A 26,040-nucleotide genomic window follows, 5' to 3' on the forward strand; every position below is an offset into this window, starting at 1 on the left:
ACATAATTTTATCTTCTGCATTGTATTTCATTATGCTACTGTGCTATAGTTTAACTTCTTTCCTGCTGTTAGGATTAAGAAGGGTTTTTTCCCCCTTTTTCTGATGTTACAGAATTAAAAACAGCCCTGCATGGAACTTCTTTGTGCCTTCCGTCTTTTGCCCCTTTGTTCTATGTATTTCTTTTCTTTCTTGGGGAGGAGGGAGGGGAGAAGGTAAAAAAAAAAAAGTTTGGTGTTTGCTTCAAAGAGCTTTTCCAAAGAGTGGTGATCCATTTGTATTACATATCATCATGGATGACCACTGTGCTCTGGGCTTTCATGACAGTTTGAATTCAAGGTAACGTGTATAATATGTTTTTCTGAAATCTGTGTTCATTTGCACCTATGCGGGGTGTTCTGTGTGCCCTTGTTCTCAGATGAAAGGTATTGGTGTTTTGGTTCCAAGAAATACAGTCTGTTTGATTTGGGTCCAGACTAATTACTAAGGACCCATTCAGCAATAATAGTCTCAAGTATTTAAATACTTAGTGAAACTGCAATGAATTGAGGGACTATTGGTTCTAAGAACTAGGCAACCAACAGGGACTGAGAGAAGAATTTTAAGTTGGACACCAAGTTCAGAGCCAAATGTCAATAATCTCACTTGTGCAATACTTATAAAGTAGAGGATAATAAGAATGATCTGAATAAGGTTAAGTAAGAAGTACATACAGAACAGGGACATCTTATTTTCCATTAAATTTGCCACCTATTCCACTTCAATAAAATGCTTGTAAGGAAAATAACAGTTCAAGGTGGAAGACTCTATTGCTGTTGTTCAGAAACTTCCTGAGAGTGAAAGAATGAACACTGATCAACTTCCCTGGTTTAAACTTAACTATTTGTTTTACAACATGCTATTTTGTAACTTGAACATCTATGTTATGCCTTCAAAAGTCCAAGAAGAAAGTAAAATCTTATAGAAAGACAGAAACGTCACCAATATATCTAGACAGACGTTTTCTGGTAGTTTTTCGTGTCTAAAACCTATTTTCCCCACATCATACGAATGCTCTTTTTGTAGGCACAGCCCTGCCAGGAATGAGAACCTGGGTAGTGCAGAGAACTTTTACAAATTCTCCAAGTGGAGAACTCATTCTTTCTATGTGACTGATTTCTTGCTTTTTTGAAGTCAAGGCTTTATTTTTGTTCAGCCTCTTTTTACCACTTTCTGTAGTATGTGGATGTGCTTGTGTATTTGGATGTGCAAAGACACGTGTCTGGAGTGACAGCAGTATCAAGTTTCTTTTCACATTTTCTGTACACCATTCTTCTGTCGAGGACTCCCTTAGTGGCAGGACCATGGTCAGGACGATTTCCTTTGAGCAGATTCCCAGGAATGGAACTACTGGGTCTCAGAGAACGAGCCAGGTAGAGTCTTGCTGTATGTTGCCAGGGAAGCTGTCAGGGTCATTGTGATGCCAACTCTCCATGAACCTTTATCGGGTTCTCTGTGTTCTATCAGCTGTGCCCCTCTGCAGGTAGATGGGACGGTCTGTCTGCAAGAAAGCCACTGGAGGGAGGGCTCTGCCAGTCCTTGTGACAAGACAGTCACATGCACTCACTGCTGATGTTCAAAATATCTCCATCCATATTCTGACCTCCCACCCCTCAAAATGTTTGTTTACAACTGGACGTTTTTGTTTCTCTCTCTCTCTCTCTCTCTCTCTCTCTCTCTCTCTGTCTGTCTCAATTATGACTTAACTCCTAAGACTTGGGCAAACACTCCCAGTATCATAAGAGGCTGGCTGGCTGGCTGGGCAGCCTGTGCCCCATAAAGGTATTTTATTCACCCTCCAGTCTCACTCCATCATTCTTATCAGAGCCATTGCTATGGCAACTGTCCTCCTTCGACCATTAAGTATAGGTAGCAAAGTCCTACGTGCCTAATATGTTTGATATTTCACCTTTCAAAAAATACTTTGGGGAAATTCAAGTTGGCTTGTCAAGTAAAACAAATAAGCTTTATTATCGTCAACAAGGACTAAGGGTGGCAGCTTTGATAAGAGGGGAAGACTGGACTGGTCACAAACCTAAGACCAGTCATATCCAGCTCCACTTGAGACAAGAAAGGAATGGGAAGCCTCTCAAAGGTTGGTGGAGACTGACTCAGACCCCAGTGTTGGGGGCCCCAACCTAAGATTAGTGGTAAGTTGACATGGGCCTTGGCCCAAACCCAATCTTGGGGACCTTCAGCTGCTACCACTGGAGGATTTTTACCTGCAGACAGCACTTTGGGGGCCCTGGGGTTTTCCCTGCCTTTCAGGTGGCATCACACCACAGTCCTCTCTGGACCTAGAACCCTTAAAATTTTGTACACACATGTTGCCTAGCACCCTGAGAGCTTAGCTGAGGTGAATGCGACAGCTCAGAAGGGACTTAATGTTCTCTTCCATTCCTACCATCTGTCCACCACTTACAATAGATTTGCTCTTGTTTGACATTTTTTTTAACTTGAGAATTAAAAATTGAATTTGCAGGAGTACCTTGGGTGGCTCAGTTGGTTAAGTGTCCAATTCATGATTTCAGCTCAGGTCATGATCTCACAGTTGGTGAGATTTTGCCCCCGTGTCAGGCTCTGTGCTGATAGCACAGAACCTGCTTGGGATTCTCTCTTTCCCTCTTTCTGCCTCTCTCTCATGCTTACTCTTTCTCAAATTAATTAATTAATTAATTAAAAAAATAGAATTTGCTATGTGCTGTTTTAAGCATTATGCTTGTTGGATTCATAGGCAAATATTTTTTTCTTTAAAGTTGATTTGCTCTTCCCTCCTGCCTCTTCCTTCCTTCCTTCCTTTCTTCCTTCCTTCCTTCCATTTTTCCTTCTTTCCTTTGTATGTATTTTACCTGTTTAGTGAGATTCAGTCCAGCATAGTAGAAAGAGAGTGAGATGTGGAGCCATGCTTTTCTGTTAGCTATGTAGCCTTGACATAGGGTGACCAGCCGTCCTGGTTTGCTGGGAGCTGAGGTGTTCCTGGAAATGCAGGACTTTCAGTCTAAACTGAGGACAATCTTGGACAAACCAGGACAGTTGATCATCACTTGGGCAAGATTCAGCCTCACCGAGCTTTGATTTCTTTATCTGTGAAACAGGCATAATAATACTTGTCTCATGGATTATTTTGAGGATTGGAGCCAGTGTACAGAAAGTGCCTGAACCTATCTCTGAGATCTGCTAGATCTAAACAGATGATAATGATAGTAATATTAACATTTATAATTATCTGTATTTTTTTAAAGGTTCAAAATGGTGTTTCTCTAGCAGTCATTTCTGCCATCAATGCTTTCTTCTTCATTCTTAATGTCTGCTCAGGAAGTGGTAGTTTATTTTGGGTATAAAATGAAAATATTGTTGAAAATTTTTGAAAAGTCTGAAAAATATAAAGAAAAAGTATTATTATATCCCTAACCAGAAGCAACCACTTTAAAAAAATTCTTTGGATCCAGGTTTACTATTCTAAACAAATGATATATATTTTTAGGCATAAATATTTATGATCATTTCCTTAGAGGAAATTTGAGAAAGGGAGATTGCTGGATTAAAGGACAAATACTTTTAGCCTTATTTTATATTAGATATAACATTATCTTTATATTCATCCAAAAATATAGGTTGACAGAACAAAGTATGTTATTTTCTATGGAAGGGACCTGTATGTTCCTTGTTTCCACACAGGACCCAGTTTTCCTTGGAAGGCTCTCTAAGGAAGAAGTCTGGTTTCTTTTAGCAACCCCTATGGTAGGGGTGGCTAAGAGATTTCATTTTATTTGGTTATTAGGTAGTAGTTGCTTTTACTATGGAGTATTATGGTGGTATGCACACTAAGCGATCACTGTTAGAACTTTTTTTTTTGGTATCTAAATTAAATACTTTAGTGACATTTTGTCCCCATGATATAGTATCTGGCACTCAATATTAAACAAAAGGTTTATCTTCAACTCCTAATGCTTATTTTAATGCTTATTTCATATTAATTTGAGCTATTATAAATTTTTTTTTTAACGTTTATTTATTTTTGAGACAGGGAGAGACAGCATGAACGGGGGAGGGTCACAGAGAGAGGGAAACACAGAATCTGAAACAGGCTCCAGGCTCTGAGCTGTCAGCACAGAGCCTGACGCGGGGCTCAAACTCACGGACCGCGATTTCATGACCTGAGCTGAGGTCGGACGCCTAACCGACTGAGCCACCCAGGTGCCCCATAATTTGAGCTATTATAAAGAGAATAATCTCTTTCCTTTCTAACTGTGGATTGGTAAGTAGGAAAAATCAGCCAGGCTTCAGCTCAAGGAATGGAATAGTTCAAAAGCAGTTCTGAGGCACCTGTAAATGCCTAAGAGTTGAAAAAAATCAGATAAATTAGGGACCCTGCCGAGGATCCAGAAACATAACCAGGCGTTTGAGTGTGTGTATCTGTGAGTGTTCATTTGTGTGTGTGAGTGTGTGTGTGTGGTTGCTGACCCGTGTCTGGGAGCTTTGGGCCCCTCACTCAGACTGGTCACAGGTTGGAGGCTAGTGAGATCAAGACTGTTGGAGGGGTAGAGATGAAGCATGTAAAAGTATTAAATGCAGTACTGATGAACACAAAGAATCAATGCAAAATTAATGAAAGCATGTTGTGAATTCTTGTCGTCGATCCTTCAAGTTCACACTGCTGTTTGGCCTTGGAGTCAGGACAAGTTCGAGTTTCTGATTCCAAGCTCAGTGTTCTGTCCAGTGGAAAGTGTTGGCTCTGAAATGCCAGGTGCTTTGGCAAAAACTGCGGTCATTGCAATGGTTGACCCTGTGTAATGTTCTGTGGAGGCGGGATGGGGCTGAGTATTACCCTAGAAAAAGGTGAAAGAATTGGCCATCCCATGGAGACATTGATTATACCTCCTTCCTTTTGGGCCTCAAGGTGATGACAGAGGAATACTCAGCAGTCCATAGCTTGGGATTCGCCAGGGAATTTTATGGATAACGATAGTGAGTCACATTTTGAACATGTATGTTATGATTTGATTCCTTCATTTATGTCTTTGCATGAGAGTCTTCAAAATGTCCCTAATCTTAGGAAATCTAAACTCGAATAGGTCAAAATTATATAACTGAGGACAGTTTTCTACTAACCAGTTTTGTAATTCCATTGGTTTAAAGTTGAATGTTACATTTTTGCCATTTTTCTGTTTTAATTATCCATTTTCTGTGAGAACCAGAGTAATCTCTCAGATCCTCCCTCTGTGCTATAAATATGCTGTTTGGTAACTGGTCAGAAAGGTTCAGACGCTGTGCCTCTGAAACTTTTCTTGGAGTTCAGATTCAACCAAAGGTGTAAAAAAATGAGGCAAAGCAATGAGTTTGCCTGATTTCTAAGGACTCTCGGTCCTTAATGGCATATAACAAGTCTCTACATTTTGACTGTGGGGCCCAGGCTAGGCTAAGCTAAATACCACTGCTCTGGTTATATGAAGATATTTAGGGGTGGCTACATGACTCAAATAGTCCAATAAGTTTTATCAGGATTTTTTTTTCTGCTACAGATATCAGAGAGGAGATACATCCTTTTGGCAAGGCACCCTAGCTGAAAGATGGCATAGGCTGAGAAATATGAGCAGCCATCACTACTATCCTGTGGGGACAACCTGTTCCAGAAGCAAACCAACAGAGAGGAAAGCAGAATTGAAGTATGGGCAGGAAAATGTAGAATCTTGGTCATATTCCTTGATCCAGCTGTGTCTGAAGCCAACGCTGGCCTCAGGTATCCTAGTTACCTTAGTCAATACCCAGCTTGTCTTAAAGTTATGCAAGTTGAGTGTTTATACCTGCATTATTCCATTATGCTTATCATCCCCATTCCATAGAAACCCACCCTCAGAGAGATTAAGTCCTTTGCTCAACCTAATACAAGTGGTGTGGCCTGGATTTGAGGTTGGGCTGTTCTGACTCTATAGCTCGTGTTGCTTCCAAAGCTTGATTCAGCCTCAGTGAGTACAGCTAACTGAGAGGACAGGCATTGGCTCTCTTGTTTTACTAGCTCATGGGGAGGCCAATGACATTAGACGCTTCAGGCTGGTGCACTAAGGGTCAAACAGGCTAAATGTGGTTCTTGGATCCCATGCCACATGCCTGGCTGCTCAGGAAATCCCTTTTTATTCAGGCTTCTCAACTTTCAGAAACCACTAACTGGGCTGGATCAAATCTAGTTGGCCTCCAGGCAGCCAGGCTACAGCTGAGCAGACAGATTCTGCAATGAGAAACACTCCAGGAAGATACCCTCAGCTTTGAGGTGCTGAGACTTCCATCTCCACTTCCTGAAGCTCAGGACAAAAGAGCAGCAGTTGTTCAAATGTGAGATCATAGTATTTTTAATAGTTAACAAAACATGCAGGTCAATAGTCAATGCATATACAATAGGACAGAGCAACAACAACAACAAAATTACAAGGCACAGTCTAACTCCATAGAGGCTTTCAAATGACGTGTTGGATAGAGAATGTGCTAATTAAAAACCCAGATGAGACACACCTCAGTGCCTCAGACCTGACCACAGCTTTCTGGTGGTAGGAAGGAGAGCTCATCGTGCCCATGGCTTTCAAGTCAAATACTGAGAACTCTTTACAATCTCCATGCTCTAGGTTGTTAAGTTTTGTCTTCCCCATCCCTGTTTTTTTGTTTGTTTGTTTCTTGATTTATCTATTCATCCTTTATCCCATCTCAGACAATGAGTTCCATGAATACTCTATCTGAGATAGCCTCGAACCATTGGTGTCTCAGTGAGCAGGGTCTCTGAGTTTGTTTTGGCTGTTGGTGAACAAAATTCCTTTCTGTTGAATGGGCTGTGATCTGCATTTCCCCATACAGAATCTGTCCAGCCTGAAGCCCCCTATGAATATTCACCATCTCCTTAGAGGCCACTTTTATATGCACTATTGATGTGAGGACTTTTTCCCCCAAATAATAACCCAGTGGTGAGATTCCCCCATTGCCTGCTGCTCCCTGATTAGGTAATTTGAGAGATTTCCCCCCCCCCCCCCCCCCAATCTTAATTCCCAGGGTGACTATTCTGGCTCTGGTGTCGGGATAGAATTCTGGTAACCTGGAAGGATTGTAGGCTTCCTACAGCAGTGATGTGAACACCAGGAAGGCGTGCGGCTGCAAAGAGCTTTTGGTTCTTGAACATCCAATGTGGCAACGATTGTAGGTAAATTTAGTGAAGGGAAGAGCTCTCACAGTAACAAAGGTAACCACAATGCCAAGTATGTGACCTCTGGCCATGCAAGTGTGGGCATGTGTCATTTGGAAATGTAACATTACATTCAGGGTCATCACTGTTTTCTTGTTTTTCAAAAGAACTTGTTTCAACTCACTCCCTAGGTTTCATCCTTTGGTTTTTACAGGGTTACACTGTATTTATCGTGTATCGTCACAGTCCTGGAGAGCTCAAAGGGAAACAATTCGGATGAGTGAGCATTTCATGGAATTCAAACTTAAGTGCGATTTTACAAAGTCCATATTGACAATATCAAAAGCAATTATTTTTTCTTTTTCTTCAAGTGCAGGGGTGAGGCTAATTCACAGAGACAGTGTATCATTTCGCTAATATATAATTTATTCTAATTATATTTAGAATACCAAATATACTCAGATTACCCACAAGTATCCTTTCCTCACTCTTCTAGGGACACTTTCTGGCCTGCGACAGAAAGATGCCCTGCAGTGGAGAGGTCAGGAGACCCCTGGGGGGTGTCTTGCCGGAATTAGCAGATGCCAACAAAAGCAGAAAGCTTTCTTCAAACTGAAATCACTTTGGTCCAGGTAATGTTCAAGATCACAGTGTAAGAAAACTCAGATAATGAGCTGGAGACATTACATATCTCTTTCCCCATCACTTCTTCTTCAATCAGTGTTTATTAGTAGCCAGGTTGGTGGGGGAGGTTAAAATCAAATAGCAGAAAATGATGTCTTTTGATCGACTCTCCTTTTTTCCTTTCAGAATTGTTCTGGGGGATGAGTTGGGAAATAGATCATTGATGGGCTATTGTCTGATAGGAATTCAAACCACATTCTATCATCAGATGAGGAAGGTTAAATAAAAAAAAAAATAGAGGATTGGAAACTGTGAACTATAGCCTCTAATTCATATCTGATAACTCGGCTGTTTTTGTGATGGAGCATTAGAGACAGAGACATGTGGCCCAGACCATCTAGCCTCTTCACGGATGAAATCAAGGTTTTTCTAACTTCCAACTGTGAGTCAAAAGCAATCAGGAGTCAAGGTAAAATCTCCTTGTTTTTCGAGTGCACTCTAATTGGTGGGGGAGTTCTTCTGCCCATGCCGAGGTGTCTTGGAGTTATACATAGTCGTACTTGGAAGGATGAGACTGTACCTCGTCCTCTGTGCGGGCACCCCCATCGTATATCTTCTTGTTTTTGCTGTTGGGCCCAAAGCCAGTGCTGGCCTTGAAGCCTCCCGGCTTGTAGCCGACATTGTGGCCCGAGGCATGATAAGACACGGCTTTGTAGCTGAGAGAAAAAGAAACATTTCGTGACCACAGATGTATTTGATAAGACGGAAAGCCACTCCATTTCCCCTGGAATGTCTCTGTTTTAGCCCTGAAAGTGTCCCAGGAAACCCTTAGCCCTGGGCAAACTGAGACAGGTGGTCACCCCCAGGCTTTGAGACACCAGCTTTTCTGCCTCTGCATTGGAGCAGAATTTCTTGCCTTGTATTAAGCCAGTCATTAGTGACCAGTGAGTTACCGCTGTTAATTAAAATGAAGCTGAGCCAGGGGCGCCTGGGTGGCTCGGTCGGTTAAGCGTCCGACTTCGGCTCAGGTCATGATCTCACAGTCTGTGAGTTCGAGCCCCGCGTCAGGCTCTGTGCTGACAGCTCAGAGCCTGGAGCCTGTTTCAGATTCTGTGTCTCCCTCTCTCTCTGCCCCTCCCCTGTTCACGCTCTGTCTCTCTCTGTCTTGAAAATAAATAAACGTTAAAAAAAAAAAAATTAAAAAAAAAAAAAATGAAGCTGAGCCAGAAACAATGTCCAGGGGAACGTGGTTAGGCCAAAAAAAAAAAAAAATCCAAGAATTTGTGAGTGCAAAGGTACATACATGGAGCCCATCTCTTCTAATCTGCACAGTTTATGGGTAAGCTGACAGAGGCCCAGAGAAGGCAAATGACTTGTTAGAACTCACAGGACTAGTTAGCACAGAACTGGACTAGGACTGAGGTCTCCCAGCTCCGAGCCCCTTTATGGGGTTACAGTGGGGTTTCTCTGCAGCAGTACTTTGGCATTTTGGAACAGATGCCTCTTTGTTGTGAGCGCCTGACCTGTGCATCGGGCAAGGGTTAGCAACATCCCTGGGCCCCACCCACTAGATGCCAGGATCACCCCCACCCCACCCCAAAGCTGCAACAATCAAGAGTGTTCAGTTGTTGCCAAATACCTCGTGGAGGGCAGAATTGTTTTCAGCTGAGAACCACAGTTACAGAATACTGGAGTCTGAAGGAACCTGGAGGGATACTTTTCTCTCTCAAACAGGATTATTCCTAAATCTGCTCAGCTGAAATGTTCCTATTCTGTTCTTTAGGTCCCCCATAAAAGAGAAGGCTCAGGATCCTTCAGTTAATAAAGTTCTTCAAAAACCCAGACTGATCCTTCTGGCTGCAAATTATACTTTAAAATGGACTCGGATGAAATGTCTGATTGCATTGGGATGGGGAGACTCACGTGGTTTCCTCAGGCACCAGGCCCCGGCAGGCAATGCACATCATCACACCCCCAATTAGCGTCAGGCCTCCAGCGACCCAGCCCACGAACAGGGCCGAACCAAAGGTGTACCTGAGGGGGGAAGTGAGGCCATGAGTATGGGTGACTCCACTCTCAGACTCTACCCGCTGTGCCTGGCCATGCCCATCCTCTCTGTCAGCCCTTCTGGGGGTTCCACACCTACCCCTGACCATGCTGCTGAATGCTTATTTGGGTCACAGCCGACTGAAAAAGGGACCCTGGAGAACAGAAGTGGGACTGAAGCTAGTCAGTAAAACGGCTGTGGGATTTTCGGGCCCCTGGCATCACTCAGGCATGGAATTAATTATAAGTCTCTACTCTCAGAGAAACATCATTGGAAATCCCCCTTCCTCCCTATTGGCATTGGGTGGGGGGTGTCTTCAAGGTTTGGCAAGAGAAGTTTGAGAGATATGGAAGCAGTCTGAAGTTATTATTTCTGAAGGAATTTTGGCCCCTCGAGTTCTTACTGTGGGCCAGTAAGCTCTCATCTTACCTAACTCAAGTAGCCCTGGCAGCCGTCCACACAGGTAGGAGCATTATCGTCAGGAAGAACTAATGTGAAGTGACCATTCATTCTTTCATTTGTTTACTCATTTGTTCAGCAAGTATTTCTTGAGCTCCTGCCGTGTGCCTGGCACTGCCCTGGCACTGGGATGCAGGGGTGACCAAGCCCTCACTTTCATGGTGCTTCTACTCCAGCTCACGCTGGAACTCAAACCTGTGGCGGTCTGATTCCAGTGCTGGTGCCCTTCCCTCCCAGGGGAACTCAGTCCCTCCATGGGACTCAGTTAGATCTGACTGGGATTGTCCAAGAACCAAGTCTCCTGAGAATAGAATAATTCTGATTCCACACGGACCTCTGTGGACAGTGGGGAGAGTGGCCAAAAACTTTTAGGATGTCACTGGGTATTTCCGTTGGTTAGAAAGTTACCAACTTTCCCTTTATCTCCAAGAGCCCCACAGAAAAGGACAGCTCAGCATGGCGGATACCTGCCCTTGGAGGTTTTCCCCTCATGTCCACCAACGAGCATGGGGCTGTCTGTGGAACACCATGAATCACTAGTATGTTTAAAAGTCACCAACTAAGAACATTATACCAGTAGCTGGAAGACAGCAATGTGTGTGCAGACCTCCATAACCTAAGAAAATAAGATCCTTTAGATGTGCTTTAAAAGTACACACATTTTAGCAGGATCAAAGTAAGCAATATAAGCCTGATGACCAAGCGTAATGTAAAGGGAAAAGCTGGCAGACTGAGCTCAGGGCTTGAAAAAGTTCTGGAAGAACATTTATCTGCAGGCAGTTTTTACTTCCTTTGGACTTGGAAGTGACAGACATTTGTTTTGAAAGCTGTTGGCTTGGAATGAAGAACCCCATCCCACCCTGTTGGCCCTCCCCAGCATGGCTAGGGGCTTAACACCTAACCTTTTCCTGGGCGTCCTCCTGAGAGGCCCCTGCATAAATCTCCTGGGGGCAGTCTTGGTCCCTCAGCCCTGGCGCAGACAGAACCCCTCTCCTTGATACCTCTAAAGATGGTCGAGTGACCACATAATGTTAATGATGACAACCATCACTAGCATTTATTGAGCCCTTACTGACACTGTGATGGGCACCTTTATCACAATCTCATTTAATTCTTCCAACAGCCTCATTTTGCAGGATTTCTCACTCCCATTTTACAGAGGAGGGGATTGAGGTTTAGAGAGGCTAAGTAACTTTTCCAAAGACCCAGGAAGGACACAAGAGCTACTGAAATTCAAATGCAGATCCTTCTGCCTCCAAAGCCTTCATTGTTCATCATTAAGCTAATACTATCTTCTGGGCAAGGGGAACATGGGGACTGAGGTCTCCTTCTTTCACTCAGATCCTCTTGGTCAAGGTTAGCAAACTTAAATACCTAACTAGGACAGCTAAGAAATTTAAATGAGTGAAGTGGGGAAAAACCCCACAAGCATAATGATAAATGGCCTCAGCGTTGGGACATTTGAGAGTGGTGGGATAAACTGGAGAGGGTGAGCTCTTGCTAAGAGGGCAACTATTTTGCAGCTGCAGAGATTGTTGCCATAGAAAGTGAGGGCCCAGTACTGCCGGATCTGATGTTTTTCTTTTACAAGGAGCTGGAAAAACGGATTGCATACGTGTGTGTGTGTGCGTGTTTGTGTGTGTGGTGTGAAATATCCTTGTAGTAAACACTAATGGTGCTTTGCCCATGTCCCTTATGTCCCTTTCACCATTTCTGTGTTTCTTCTTCAGCTCCTGTGGTCTTTGCCTTTGCCTGCTGGCCCCCATGTTTTCCTTTGGAGGTCAGGTTTTGATTTAGCCACTGGAGCCATTTTGCCCATGTGCACAGAGGCTGATTGGTGCTGAAGTATGAAAGTTTGGGAGTCAAGACAACTCTGAGGTATGTTTCATGCCCCACAGCTCCCCAGGATTGGGCTGAGTCCCAGAATTCATTGCAATTACCCTCTTCTCTGTCCTGGGTGCCTCACTCCCTACCCGGTCTCCCCTTCCTTAATATATCACTTGCACATGAAACCTCAGAATCTGTTTTTCAGGCTCTGTGTTTGAGTAACCCAACATATGACACTTCTAATTTTTAAAAAGTAGTGAATAATTCAGGTTATAAAATGAAGTGTTTAGGCTAATACAAAACACCTCACAAGCTCTGAATAGCATGAAAGCAGGCACTTTGTAGCTTGGGTACCCTTAACACGGTGTTGGCAGAGGATGGGATGCTGGGACCAAATGGGGTACCAGAAAGCCCATCAGTTCACTGTCAAGACCTTTCTTAGCAGCCATGTTGTCTTGTGTGACTTCTGGGTAGAGAGGATGAGAAAACAGAAAGAAGGGAAAACCTGCTGCCCATCTATGGAGGAAGGCACTCAGTGAACATTCTAGAATCCTATAGTCTCAATCTCAGGACTGAAGTTGCCTGACCGAGGGATGGTGCAGGTTGTAGGGAGATGGTGTGAGAGGATGATGTGGGTATTAGCACTGTGTGCCAGTGGGGTGGGTGACTCCTCTTGGCAGGGGCAGTGACACAGGTGCCCAGATACTCTGGGTAAGGTAGGCTCTTCTAAGTAGGCTGACCAACCATCCTGACTTGCCCATGAGGGAGGAGTTTCCCAGGACGTGGGACTTTTAGTGCTAAAACTGGTAAAGTCCCAGGAAAACATGGTCAGCGTACTTCTAAGTTGCCCTTATAACCAAAAGACCATGGGAAGATCACAGAAGAGGATGAGGGGAGCTTATGGGAATCACTTCCTTCTCATTCTTAAAACAAAGCAGGAACATGGATGGGGACTGGAGTTCCTGGGAGCCAGAAAGTAATGGATTTATACAACCTCACCCCCTGTCTGTATCCCACGATGGTGTGGCTGGAGAAATACCAAGTGTATCCACTCCAGAGATGATGGGTCACTTAGATATGATATTTACATCACTGTCTCAGAAGAAGGTTTTTTTCTCCATCAAGAATTTACTGCTGCTTCTTGCTTTGAAATATGTCCCTTTGAAGTGACTAAATGAATATAGGTGTTAGAGTTGCTCTTCCAGCGTTTAAAAGTTCTACCCTCCTTCAGACACCAAATTATAGTGGGGTTTCGTCTCCCTCAGCTAGACTGTAACCTCCATGAGGATGGGGAACTTGTCTTATCCCCAGCTTTCAGAACAGCTCCTGGCTCACATCAGGTGCTCTATACATTTGTAGAATGAATGAATGAATGAATGAATGAGAAGAAGAGGCAGCTGTACAAGGAAGAAACATAACATTACTCTTCTCACCTATACTGCACCTTTCTCAGTTCTACTCAAGCTTTCACCTGTCCCTAGTCAGGTTCCCGTCATGGTCTGGGGATGTGGGTTGATGCTCATTTACATGCCTGGGCTAATAGTGCCTGTTTCATTGCCACCACAACGGGGCCTGTGTAAGCATGTTAGATAAATACTGTGAACTGTCGCTGTATTTCAATGCAAATGTCAGCTCAGCCTCAAGTCATAGCACCAAGGATATTTCACTGAAATGAAGTTTATGAATTTACAGATCATTGTTGATTTACGATATGGCATGGTTGCCTCTGATAAATTTTTGCTATTTCAGGCACTGACAGTCACATTAGGCATATGTGTTTAATAGGATTTTTATAACAATATTCACCACAGGATACTAAGACTAGATTGGAAGCTTACCTGGTCTGAACAGTCTGCACCATCCCACCCATCCCAGTGTACATGTTCGCTGTAGACATCCAGAAGTTAGTAACCAGCATGTTGGCAAACACAGATACTCCAGCAATTGCACAGAGACCTGCGGGCAAAATACAAGAAAGCGCCAGAGTCAGCTTTAAAGGGATCACAGCGTTTCTGAGGCAATGTATGCTGAAATGAGTTTAGATGAGCAGGCTGCGAACATTCCATTCATATAACAGAATAGCTAATCCAAGCATTGATTATTGAATTCCCACTATGTGCTAGACATTATGTTAGACTCTCTTAGAGTGCTTGGATTCTCTTATCTCTCTAACTGTTGGAGGGATTTGTATGTGTGCAGAAAGAGATTTTTCCATGCATCTTGAGACAAAGGATTAGTAATACAAATATTTTGGGTCTGGTCCTTCGATGGTGTCAAGTGCTCTTTCCTTAAAATCATTTTCAAGAATCTTGCCAAAATAATGTCTTTAGGGACTGACTCACATGGCTACCTCAGGACTGAGAATTTCTTATAATAATCAGATGGCAGCTAAGGGGGACTTTAACATTCATGATCATTCTGTAGAGCATAATTGGGCTCTAGTCTCAGATCTTGAATCCCAGTGTGTAAAGTTCTGATCCATGTTCAAACTGTGTTCATTAGGGAGAAACCATGTTTCCTCTGCCAGAATAATTTTATTTTGACATTCCCAGAAAAGCATTTGAGAGAGGGAACCCTGGCTGCTTGTTTACCTGAGATGATGAACATGATCCCAGAGGTCAGTGTCATGTTGGCTTTGGCAGAGTCCTCCATGCTGCCTATGCGGATGCACTTTAGGGCGAAGATGGACACCAGCAGGCCAATGGCACCCAGGACAATGCCCACGATCATCAGGGCTCGCACTGCCTGCAGCATGGCTGTGGGGCAAGAGGCAAGACACAAGCAGACAGATGAGACCACTTCTGCATGACCACCAGGCTTTAGTTTAATAAAATAAAGCAACCACAATCAGCCAGCATCCAATTCCTGAGAAATAGCAAGTCCATAAAATGTGAACCTTGTCATTGCCAGGGGATGTGGAATTGTGAGAAATGCAAAACCACCACATACAATCCTCTGATTGTTGAAGGACCTGCATGTACACAATTGTCTGTAGAATGACAAAATCATGAACTGTTGGGAGTACGGACAACCAATGGATAGCTATTTCATTTCCTCATTTTAAAGCCTGATAAGCTGGGGTCTAGAAAGAGGAAATAGCTTGATTAAGGTGACATGAAAAATTACTGATAGAGCTTATAGTAAAACTGCGTGACTTTGGCTTCTATCCCAAACGTCGTTCTCCTCTAGTCTTTTCATATGGGCTCAATGCTTCATATTGTTGCGTCCGCTTTAGAAAAACCCGATATTCATTCATAGCATGTGATGAAGAAAGGTTACTAGGTGATATACTAAGGGCACCATGTTTTTGCTTGTTTCCAAAGGGACTACTATAGTCAGGGTAAGCTGTAGGTTTTGGGTATATATAACAGACTGCTATATCATTCACAGGCCTTTCAACATGACCAGCTGATCAGCAGTTCCCTTCTCAGGAAGCAATGGGAGCTGTAGATCCTGCTGGGACTTTCCCCCAGTGCCTCCCCTCCAGATAAATCCAAAGTGGTTTCTAGTGTGTCCTTAATGTGCACTGACTCATATCAACAGTTTTTTTCTGAGCCCCTATGACTAGGCACAGGGATGACAGTAATTAATAGGTCAGCCATGGTCTCTCCGCTCACGGATCTTATGTCGAAGTGGAGAAAGACAGTCATTAAACATGCCCGCTACAAGCATAATGCATTTACAAAAGAAAGACAAATGAGTCTTGGTGTTTTCCAGAGGGAAAGGCCCCAAGTGTGGGTATTTCTGGTGGAGCAGAACTGAAGAATTGTGTGAAGCAAAGCAGAAAGCTCTGTCTTACCCTAGTTATCAGAGCCAATTGCAACTTTTGATTGAAAGCTGTAAGTCGCTTTTCAGACATGAACAAATCCAGTCCACATTAAAAAACCCCTGCAATGTCGGTGATATGATTACCTTCATTTTATAATTGAAGAAATTGAGACAGAGAGGTTCAGGAACTTGCCCGAGGACATATTTTGAGGGACAAGCAAGAGCTGGGGATCAAACCCAGAACTATCTCCAAATTGTTTTTCCCATCACAGTACATTCCTTTGAGGTACCTAATCCTGGAAAAACAGGCTGCCATCAGGGTACAGGGATCTGTAAGCACCTAAGAGAATGTATCCTCCAAACTCGGAGACTCGGCCATGAAATATCAACCTCTAAAATGGATGCTAAAAATGTATAAAGAAATATTATCTAAAAATCATCTCAGGGAATAACATGTCCTAGGAGATTTTATTTGTGAATGTGGCTCTCAAGACAAGGACGTCCTGGGAGGAATTTCTCTCTAATCTCTCCAGGAAGATTTTCATCTCAAATATGGCCAATATCAATGGAGCTGCCAGCTTATTCACTCTAAGGTGTGTATCACAAAGCAACTTGTCATGATGGAAGAATTGGGAATCAATGAAGTATACTGAAAAAGGAGAAGCAGATCATTCAGAATTCGTTAAAGAGCCTTTGGCATTGTCTGAGGAATGGAGGCCCTGTCAACTTTCTCTCCGTGGAGGTGATGGCATCCAGCCACTCTAGTTCTATGCCGCTTGATTCTGATTCTCTTCCCCTGAAGCAACTTCTGATTTGAACTTTGCTTCTCTGCTGAGAAGAGAATTCTACAAGCAGCTATGTAATCAGTCTTGGTCCTATTAGCAACTATATTTGCAGGATAAATATATTGGTTTATGGTGTGGATCAATCCTCCAGGATCTGACCATTCATCCCTGGAAGAATTGAATTGATTAACATTGGCATCTTGAGATTACAGCTGAGTTCTGATGCTAGAGCTGTGGTGACCCCAGTTGGGCAAAGAGAACCAATGAGGGCCTTGGAGTTGCCCTTGGATCCACTCTTAATGTAGGAGGGCTCTAGAGGGCCACCTTTGTTCTCTAAAGCCTTGCTCAATGGTTTTGCTGGCCCCACAGGATACCGGGAACAAACATTCTGTTCATTCCCTTATTAACAAATGCAAGCGTGTGTCATGTACTTGTGTATTCATTTATATTTTTGTGTTTTCACTCAGCACATGTTGGTATGTGCTCATAGTCATATGTTACATAATCATATAACTCATCCATGAATTCATTCATTCATTCATCAAGTATTTTTAAGCTCAAATTCTCTACAAAACCCTATGTCAGATGTTGTAGAAGATATAAAGTTTCATGAAAAATAGTCACTGCCTTCAGGCACTTTACAATCTGGGAAGATCATATTTTTACTGGAAATCTTGAACCTCAAATTTCTTTTCACTTTGAGAGTATCTATTCTCATAGTTGCTTATGATGTGGTTCTAGTTCTCTTTAACACATACAATTATACTACTACAAGCCTGGTTCAGGACAGGTATGGACAGGACATTTGCTGGGCAGCCCCAGGCTTCAGGAAATATCCTCCAGGCTATACTGATGTGAATGTTACTACCAGAAAACTGGACATATGGAAAGAGGAAGGTGCTTGACTTTCTCTTCATCTTGTCCTCATGGGCCTCTTGTGAACTTCAAATCCACCCAGAAACTTGCTGGAGATTTTAAAATCTGCTCTTGTTCTGACATTTTAAGCCTTAAGCTATTCAGAAAACAAAATCATTTATCCCTTTTGAGAAACACCTGGCAAGGCATCTGGTTAAAACAACCAAAACCAACCAACCAACCAACCAACCAACCAACTAACCAACCAATCAAAACCAACCAACCAACCAAACAAACTAACAAAAACCAAATAAACGATATTAACTAAGTAGGATAAAGGATGTCCTTTCCTCATTCTATAACAAATTAACATTTCTCCTGGACTCTCAGCAAGGGTGGGGCCATTAACTCTTTAGACTGAGTAGTTTTAATGTTTGTTCTTGAAAACACATCATGAGGTGGCCGTGGCTGAGGCACATGGTCTTGCCTGTCATTGCTGGATTAGAAGGGCTGTGAGATTGGCAAGTGGGAGGTGAAATCACTGTGGACTTGCCTGGTATGGAGAGTTGCTGTTGCTATGCCACAGGAGCCCTTGGGCACTGGAGCCTGGGCCAGCCTGTCCTGCTCAGCCTTTGCCTCAGGCTGTCAGATGCCCTCTTGTCTTTGCTGAGTCAGGTATGCATGGCAAGGCCTCATTTCCTTCCTGCTATCTCTTGACCTCTGGATTTCTGATGAACCCTGGCACCTGCTTTGAATCAGGGGTCTACCCTCACCCTGAGCACATTTCTCTTAGCCCGTGGTTGGAAAAGACACAACATTGTTTTATAACTTGTGGGACCACTGTCAGAGTCACAATCCTGGGCCTGGATGCATAGACCAAGTTCTTCCTTGCTTCGGAGATCCCTCGAGGGGTGCTTCTGAGAGAGGGAGCTGTGATGGGGGCAGGTTCCAGGAAGTAGGAGGAAATGTTCTCTACCACTCATTGCTAGAACCACCCCCCCCCCCATGTCTAGTAATGACCATGGAGATGCATGGGGGTGACCTGAACTTCCTTTCCAGCTGGAAGAATCTACCATCTGGGATTCTAATCTTCCATAGATAGGTACCCAGAGAAACTGCTCCCAAAGGGGGTAGGTTTCTCTTTTAGCCACACTGTCTCTTATTTGCTATTCTGAGCAAGAGGCACATAAGCTTATCAGCTGATAACAGGTGAGTCAACGGCTCTATAGACTGATTCCCTGCACCAAAGGTGTGACTACGGCATTCTTTCCAATGAACAATGAGGCATTATCAGACTTGAAGGGTGGGCAGGATTCAGAGCTGACAGAAGCAAACAGAAAAATGGGAACTCAATGTTCCCTCCCTGTTGCAAAATATCTTATTCCCCCAAACTAGCTATGGACTGACAGGCAAGGTGCCTTTGGGTGTGGTTCCCAACCCTGGTTGTACTTTAGCATCTCTTGGGGGAGCTTTTAAAGAAATATTAATGTTTTGCCTCCACCCCTAGAGACTTTCATTGAATTGTTCAATAACATAAAATTTCAAGGAATAATTTGGGAAAACAACCCTCAAGAGGCTCAGGAGGAGGTGCTCAGAGCAGGGAGTTGAGAGGAAAGAGTTCTCAGGGGCTGGCATCCCTGAACTAGCTGGGGTGTGGGTGTGAGGCTTATGAGACAGCAAATCACCAGGAGCCAAAGGCCTGGACCTGAGGCTTTTGTTGGTGGTGGTTAGAGAGGACCCATACCTCAGGCACAGCTTGGCTTCAGATTGGAGGCAGGGGAGGCTGATGGAGGAGTCCAAAGGAGGAGAGCCCAGAGAAGGGAAATCTGAGGCCAGGCCTCAGAGAAAAGGCCCTTCAGAACAAGGGTGAGAGGGCCTAGCTCCTCCTGACATCTCAGGGAACCAATATGGAAGTCCTTTGTGTCCCATGAAATCCTACAGAACGGTGTGATGCCAGGTAGGTGGCATTCGGCAAATCTTTTAACCTCACTGAAGCTGAATTTCCTCAACCCTGGAGCTGGATAGAGATATCTCTTGCACAAAGATGTTGTGAGGGCCAGCTGCTGCTTGGCACCAGCATAAAACTAAGCCAGCCTCAACCAATGTCGGTTTCCTCCCCTTCCCTAAAGAGAAGTTCTCTTTCTTCAACCCCACATGGCTTTGGCTGGTACTAACTGTATAAACGTGAATCCTCTCATATGGTGATAGAATATGGTTGAGGATTTGAAAAAGCCATGCATGAGGGAGGATGAGGGGTGAGAGGGGAAGCAGATTGGAGAAGAGTAGGAAGCATAAGTCCTGGGCCAAGGCAGAGAGAAGATCAGGAAAAATGGACTTAAGATCTGGCTGGCAACGAGGAGGAGGGGCAGGTGAGACAGTGAGGGGTGAGGCGCCGTCTTCATTGTCCTTCCTTTTTGATTCTAAGGTGGGGTCCAGCTATGTGACTCTGGCCATGTGTGTCTCCACCAAGAAATGGAGACCCCCCCCCCCACCGACTAGTCCACGCTAGGGCCTGATGCTTTGCGTGTGACTGCCCTGCTGTCAATGCAACCGCCACCACAATCACAAGCTGAGGACGTGTTCTGATTCCTGCATCTGCATAGGGCAAGCGGTCACAGTTTACGCCTCAGGTACAGGTCCTCTCCGGCTTTGCAGATGTGTCCTCAGTTCTCTGTGGGATCTTCGGATGTACGTTAGTGGGGACACATTTGGATGTCTGTCCACATATTTAAAAAGGTATGTTTGGGCCAAAATAGATTTCTTTCTTGAAGAAAGGGGAAAGCAGCTTGACCAAAAACCAAGGGGCTCCCTCCGATTTCATTTCAAGTTTATCACTAACTTATAACCCCTTTACCTCTTAGGGCCAGTTTCTTCCACCAGACATCGGGGAAAGACAAGCTGGTTTCACAGGATCAGGAACACTGGACTTAATGTCAAATAGCCAATCGTAAGAAGAAACACACCAGGTGGCTCCTTTAGAAAGGGTACTGGAAAGCAGTTTGGTATTTTTTTTTTTTTCCTTTATGGATTTGTGCTTTAGATTTTGTAGAATTGTTTCCTGGGTTAAATGTGGTTTCACTAAAACCGCCCATTCCTGGGTGTGTAAATATGATTGGCAGGTTGATGGGACACTCTTTAGGTCTTCAGTGGCTGTTGGTTTTTCACATTGCTAGAGAAAGGGGGCCAATGTGGCCAGTTGTATGAAAGAAAACTCAAGACCTTTAGTGCCTGCAAAGAGGCTGGGAATCAGTGATGTGCCAGAACACAGGTAGCATGGGGGTACTGAAAGAAGAAAAAGAGTACCCTAAATAATATTTGGTTTGGGTGTTTGGATTCATAAAAGACACTTGATTTTGGAGAAGAAAAAAAACCTGGAAGATCAAATGTCCTGTTTGAGAGATTTGGGTGGTGTAGACAGGGCAGTAATGACTGACTGACACCAAGAACCAGATCTGCTAAATGGATTGCAAAGCCCTTTCACACAAATACCTTATTGTGAGGCATTTCACAGATGGGGAGAGCAAGGTTGAGAGACCTAGCTGGCCAAGCTAGCCCTTGATCCCAGTTCATCTGCCTTTAACTGTAAGGCCCTGCCATGGCACCAAATTCAATCCAAATATTTGCAAACACATTAGAAAAAATATCACTTGCCTATAATGTCATCATGGGACCAGGGACATGAATTTGCCAGGTCTCTGCCTCCTCTTCACCCTGTTCATTGACAGCCTTCTGCTCTCCTCCCCCCACTGTCTCCAGGGCAGGGGGTGGGTGGGTGGGAAGGAAATGACACACAAGTCATCCACTCTTTAAACTTGGTACTCCTAATTGTGCATTGTGACGATATGGCTATAAATGGGTCAAGGTGCAGATGTACCCTCTACTCTTAGCGTGCTCAAGCGCAGGCCAATCTCTTCAATTCTAAAGGCAGCTCCTTGTATCTGGAATGTAGAAGCAGGGCCTGAGCATGGGCAGGGCTAAAGACACAGACTTGGAAGCGTTTCAGCCTTGTGTTCATTTCCTGCATCTGATATCTCCTGTCCATGGGAGCTTGGGCACCTTACCTTGTCTCCATATCTGAGCCTCAGTTTCCACTTTTGTAAAAACAAAGCTGATACACATTACCCTGTATTGCTGTGAAGGTTCAACTGGTAGGTCTATGTGCAGTTCAAGAAATGGTCGGTTTTTATTTCTGGGCACTGTCCTTGGAGAATGACATGCTGCTCTGACTGTTTGGAATACAATGAGAGGGCGTCTTGGGCTATAAATTATACAGAGCTGGTCATATATAGGTAAATAGTCCTGCTACTACAACCATTAACCTCATTAATCTATCTGTAGGTTACATAATATAGCTAGTCGAATGGAATTAAATTATTCTATGGCTGTAAGTTCCAACTAAACGTGATACATTTTTATCAGATGAATGAAGGGTATGTGAGATTTTGCAAGAAAAGAGCTTATCCTTAGGAAGAATTGAATAATTGGCAGTGATTATTATGACTGTTAACTGAAGTATTACAATGGTATCTGTCTCATGCTTTTATAGTAACTTTAAAGCTTAATTCTCTGCTGCAGGCTGGTACTCCCCTGAGCTCTAGGTCAAAATTAAACTTTCAACCTTCCATTTCTGTCTCTGGATGTTTCACCCAGCTCCTCTGCTTCAGTCTCTCTTCCCTCGGCCCCTTGTCATGCTCAAGAAAATGTTCTCAGCAGCTGTTTCAGTGCCCTCTAGGTGCCAGGTCCTGAGTAGTTAATGTTACCCCTTTCAGCTTCCTCCGGAGCCCTACAAGTGTCTCTGGGCCACCCTCTGGCCTTCTCTCTGGCTGCTCCATCTCCTTATGTTCCTGCCTTCAGGTTTTGAGGGTCTTTTTAGCCTATTCCTTCTGGCAATCTTCCCACCCATCTCCTACATTAGTCAGCCAAATCTTAAGTCACCAAACAAATATTTGAATTTTGGGATGCCAATTTACATTGTAGTCACTTTTGCTGCACAAAAGCCTCGCTATTCTTTTTTTTTTTTTAATTTTTTAAAATATTTATTTATTATTGAGAGAGACAGAGCACGAGCAGGGGAGGGACAGAGAGAGGGAAGACACAGAATCTGAAGCAGGCTCCAGGCTCTGAGCTGTCAGCAAAGAGCCTGACACGGGGCTCGAACTCACACACTGCGAGATCATGACCTGAGACAAAGTCGGACGCTTAACCGACTAAGCCACCCAAGCACCCCGAAGCCTTGCTATTCTTAAATCCACGCTGTTCTCCATGGCCATACATTAACAGTGATTTCAAGTATCTCCGTTTATGCATATTCAGGCCCAAGAAATGTTTTTCCTGGCTTTTGGTGGAATCCTGTTCCCCTGACTCAGACAGGCAGGACTGGGATATGACTCTGTGATGGCTGCCTGGAGCTTTTCAGCTCTTCCAACTTGCAAGCAGTGTCATGAGGGTGGATGTGCCCAATGTTATTAGAGTGCCTGGGTCTGGTACAGAGATCTGGGGGATCCTATTCAATTTAGGGATGTGAGGAGGCTTCACAAAGGAGGTCATATTTGGGCTGGACCCTGCATATGAGAAGATTCATGGAGATGGCAGTGGAGTGGTGGAGGGGGTACTTGGCAGTGGGAGAAATGGGTATCCAAGATCAAGCCCAGGGTAGAGTAAATAGACAGGGAGAAGCAGAGGCTGGGGGGCAGAGGAATTGTAAGAGATAAGTCAGGCAAGATGAGGGAGATAGGAGGGCATGGGTGTCAGGCAGTCATGTCTACACCTAATTAAGCTGCAAATGGGGGAACCATGGGAGGGTTTGGCTTTTAAAATGCCCGAGAGATGAGAACTGAGAACTGGCAGTCGGTGATTGGAAGATTCTACCCGATCTGCCATAGTCAAAGGAGCAAACACTCTAGAGAGATGAAGGATAGAAACCGGACTGAGAAAGACGAAGAGCAACAGGTGATAGTAAAATGTATTCTTTTCATTTGGTTGTCAGTGACCCAGGGAGAGACAGAACTTGACAATGATCAGAATCATGAGATCTTGTAGGAAAGGAGGATATAAGCCTAAGTGAGGAGGAGAGATGACAAGAAGAATAGGGGCTGATCAGACAGGATGGTGTGGGGCCCCATGTGTGGAAAGAAACAGAATGAGCAAGAGATTGGTAATGTGTGGTTTGGCCCTGAGCTGAGGTTATTGAGCATGAAGTTATGGGATGTCATGCCTCAATTTTGAATATGAGGTCAATCTTTTTCCTTCATTAAAACAATTTTTTTTAACATTTATGTATGTTTGAGAGAAAGAGAGCACAAGCTGGGGAGGGGCAGAGAGAGAGAGGGAGACACAGAATCTGAAGCAGGCTCCAGGCTCTGAGCTATCAGCACAGAGCCCGACACGGGGCTCGAACCCATGAACTGCGAGATCATGACCTGAGCCGAAGTTGGATGCTAAACCGACTGAGCCACCCAGGCGCCCCTTTTATCTTCTTTTAATAGTTATAATGAGGTGTGACTCGACAGTCTATGGTCTTGCACCTCCTCTCTTCTGACCTCTCCCTTCACAGGAGAGCATGATCCCTCCTCTGCGCTGTCTTCCTGTGGCCAGGTCCCACCTGCCTTGCTTCCCTAAGCAGGTCTCAGTTAGTGATCCTGCTGGTCCTGCAATAGGAATGGCTTCCAAAATGCAGTAAAAACCCCAGTTCTGCTCTGTCACCCATCTTCTTTTTCTTTCCAAAAATGAAGACAAATTAGTTGAATTGCTTTTCATCATTCAATTTCAAGTGCTTCAAAGACTCTTAACAGTTTCATGCAAGTTTATTTCCATCTACCTGTTCATAAGGTGTTAGTTTCAGAGTGGCAAATCAAACACTGTTCGCTTCCTCACCAAACTCCTATCTTGGCCACTCCTTGGAGCCACTGATTAGACTGACCTTTTATTTTCTTTTTGCCCACCCTCTTTCTTTAAATACGAGTCGCTTTCATAATATCTAGAATGCAAAGTTCCTATGTGCATGTTTGAAATAATTATCTGTATTAAAAGCAGGGGTTTAACTTCATCTTCAGGGGTGAGAAGATGTCACATTTATAATTATATTTATATTATGAAATTACTATAATATAATTATAACTTATTCTGGCATGCACTGTTTCTTAGGAGTGCACACTAGAACCTCTTAACGCAAAGCAAAAAAAGGATATTTATAATTTAATGGCAATATGCATTTCTGACACTTTCAGAGACTCCAGCTTTTCAAAGCAAAATTGAATTGAATTGAAAATGAAATGAAATTAGTTCTCCATAAGCGTTTTGGGCTAGAAGAAAATAATTCACCAACCTACTTCCTTGCTCCCACGTATGTGCAGGCAAGAGCAAGTCACATGCACACACATGCACACAATTTTCTCCTTTGAGGACCATTAGTCTATTCTAGTATCATGAGCATGCTTGCCCTTACAACAAATCCCATTCTTTTCACCACCCGCAATTCCTTTGACTTGAGTATGAATTCTCCGATTTTCTCCAGGACGACTATAGCCCCCTTTGTCATGGGGCCAACTTCTCTTATTCACACCTTTTATTCTGAGCTGCAAGGGTCATACCCAGAGGTGGGGAGCGAGGCTCAGTCCCTGGTGTGATTTCTGAGGTCCCTCCTGGCTGCAGGGAGCGCAGACACCCCTCCCCAGCCCTCACCTGCTCGGGCCCCCTGTGCTGCCGGGCCTACCTGGAAGGCCCAGGATGGTGAAGTAGGGCCTGCACTCGGTGAACCCTGAGCTCTGCCTCACGCAGCTCCGCCAGAGCCCCTCGTACTGGAACACGGAGGTGACGGGGTTATCGTACAGGTCCTGGGTGCTCCACATGTCCATCCCCGTGGCGGCGATGCACCCCGCCAGGCCCAGGAGGGACAGGAGGAAGCCCACCACTTGGCACGTGGTGGTGGACATGGCCTCGGCCCCGCGCGCCCTCCACCCGCCGCCCGAGGTCTAGTTGCACCTTCCTCCTGTGCAGGGTGTGCGTGGGCCAGTTGTGCTCCTGAGCGGAGCTGCCCTAATCAGATGGTTTCCCTCAGCTCTTGGTATTTGCTCACTGTGTTTTCCTTAGATAGTTCAGTTTCACTCTTGGTTCAAGGGCATTATGTTTTCATTTGTTAGGGAAGCGGCCCCAAGAGGCACTTGTCGGCCGAGCTGCGCAGGCCCAGCTGGTGTGGGAGCAGAGTGGTTGGAGTGGACACCCTTTCTGAAGGCCTTGCCAGCCTCCCTTGTCCGTGGCTCTGGCTGTGACACGAGCACGCCGGCCACCGCCTGGGTAGAAAGGTGACGAGTCCAGCGCCGCGGGCAGCCCCCACAGCCTTCTCCTCTAGGCTCTGCTCGGCAGAGAGTAATGTCGCTTAGGCTGACATCACTTAAAACAAAGGCCCCAGGAGTCTCCATCTTCAACCAGACTTTCACATTTCCTCCTCCACAGCTCATAAACTACTTTTCCTGCA

The 26,040-nt window shown here is 44.4% G+C and overlaps 1 protein-coding gene and 1 pseudogene across 1 annotated transcript; both read right to left on the bottom strand.

Moving 5' to 3' along the window:
• Window positions 1–987: 987 nt before the first annotated feature.
• Window positions 988–1,638, bottom strand: LOC102968586 (annotated as a pseudogene).
• A 4,730-nt stretch (window positions 1,639–6,368) lies between these two features.
• Window positions 6,369–25,691, bottom strand: CLDN18 (claudin 18). Its single transcript, XM_007087421.3, has 5 exons — window positions 25,279–25,691; window positions 14,751–14,915; window positions 13,998–14,115; window positions 9,750–9,860; window positions 6,369–8,542 (listed from the first exon to the last, which is right to left on the bottom strand). The coding sequence occupies exons 1-5, from the start codon at window positions 25,496–25,498 to the stop codon at window positions 8,371–8,373; spliced, it is 786 nt and encodes a 261-aa protein (XP_007087483.1). The 5' UTR covers window positions 25,499–25,691; the 3' UTR covers window positions 6,369–8,370.
• Between the last annotated feature and the right edge of the window lie 349 nt (window positions 25,692–26,040).

The sequence above is a fragment of the Panthera tigris genome, chromosome C2, assembly GCF_018350195.1.
Source record: "Panthera tigris isolate Pti1 chromosome C2, P.tigris_Pti1_mat1.1, whole genome shotgun sequence".
Classification (NCBI taxonomy): Eukaryota; Metazoa; Chordata; class Mammalia; order Carnivora; family Felidae; genus Panthera; species Panthera tigris.

Bases quoted from the DNA above. Each gene is read 5' to 3' on its own strand.
- CLDN18 (XM_007087421.3), bottom strand. From the start codon at position 25,498: ATGTCCACCACCACGTGCCAAGTGGTGGGCTTCCTCCTGTCCCTCCTG. The intron at 14,916-25,278 runs GTAGGCCCGGCA...CTTGCCCCACAG, and splicing joins CACCATCCTGGGCCTTCCAG to CCATGCTGCAGGCAGTGCGA. The intron at 8,543-9,749 runs GTGAGTCTCCCC...TTTTTCTCTCAG, and splicing joins CTGGTGCCTGAGGAAACCAC to CTACAAAGCCGTGTCTTATC.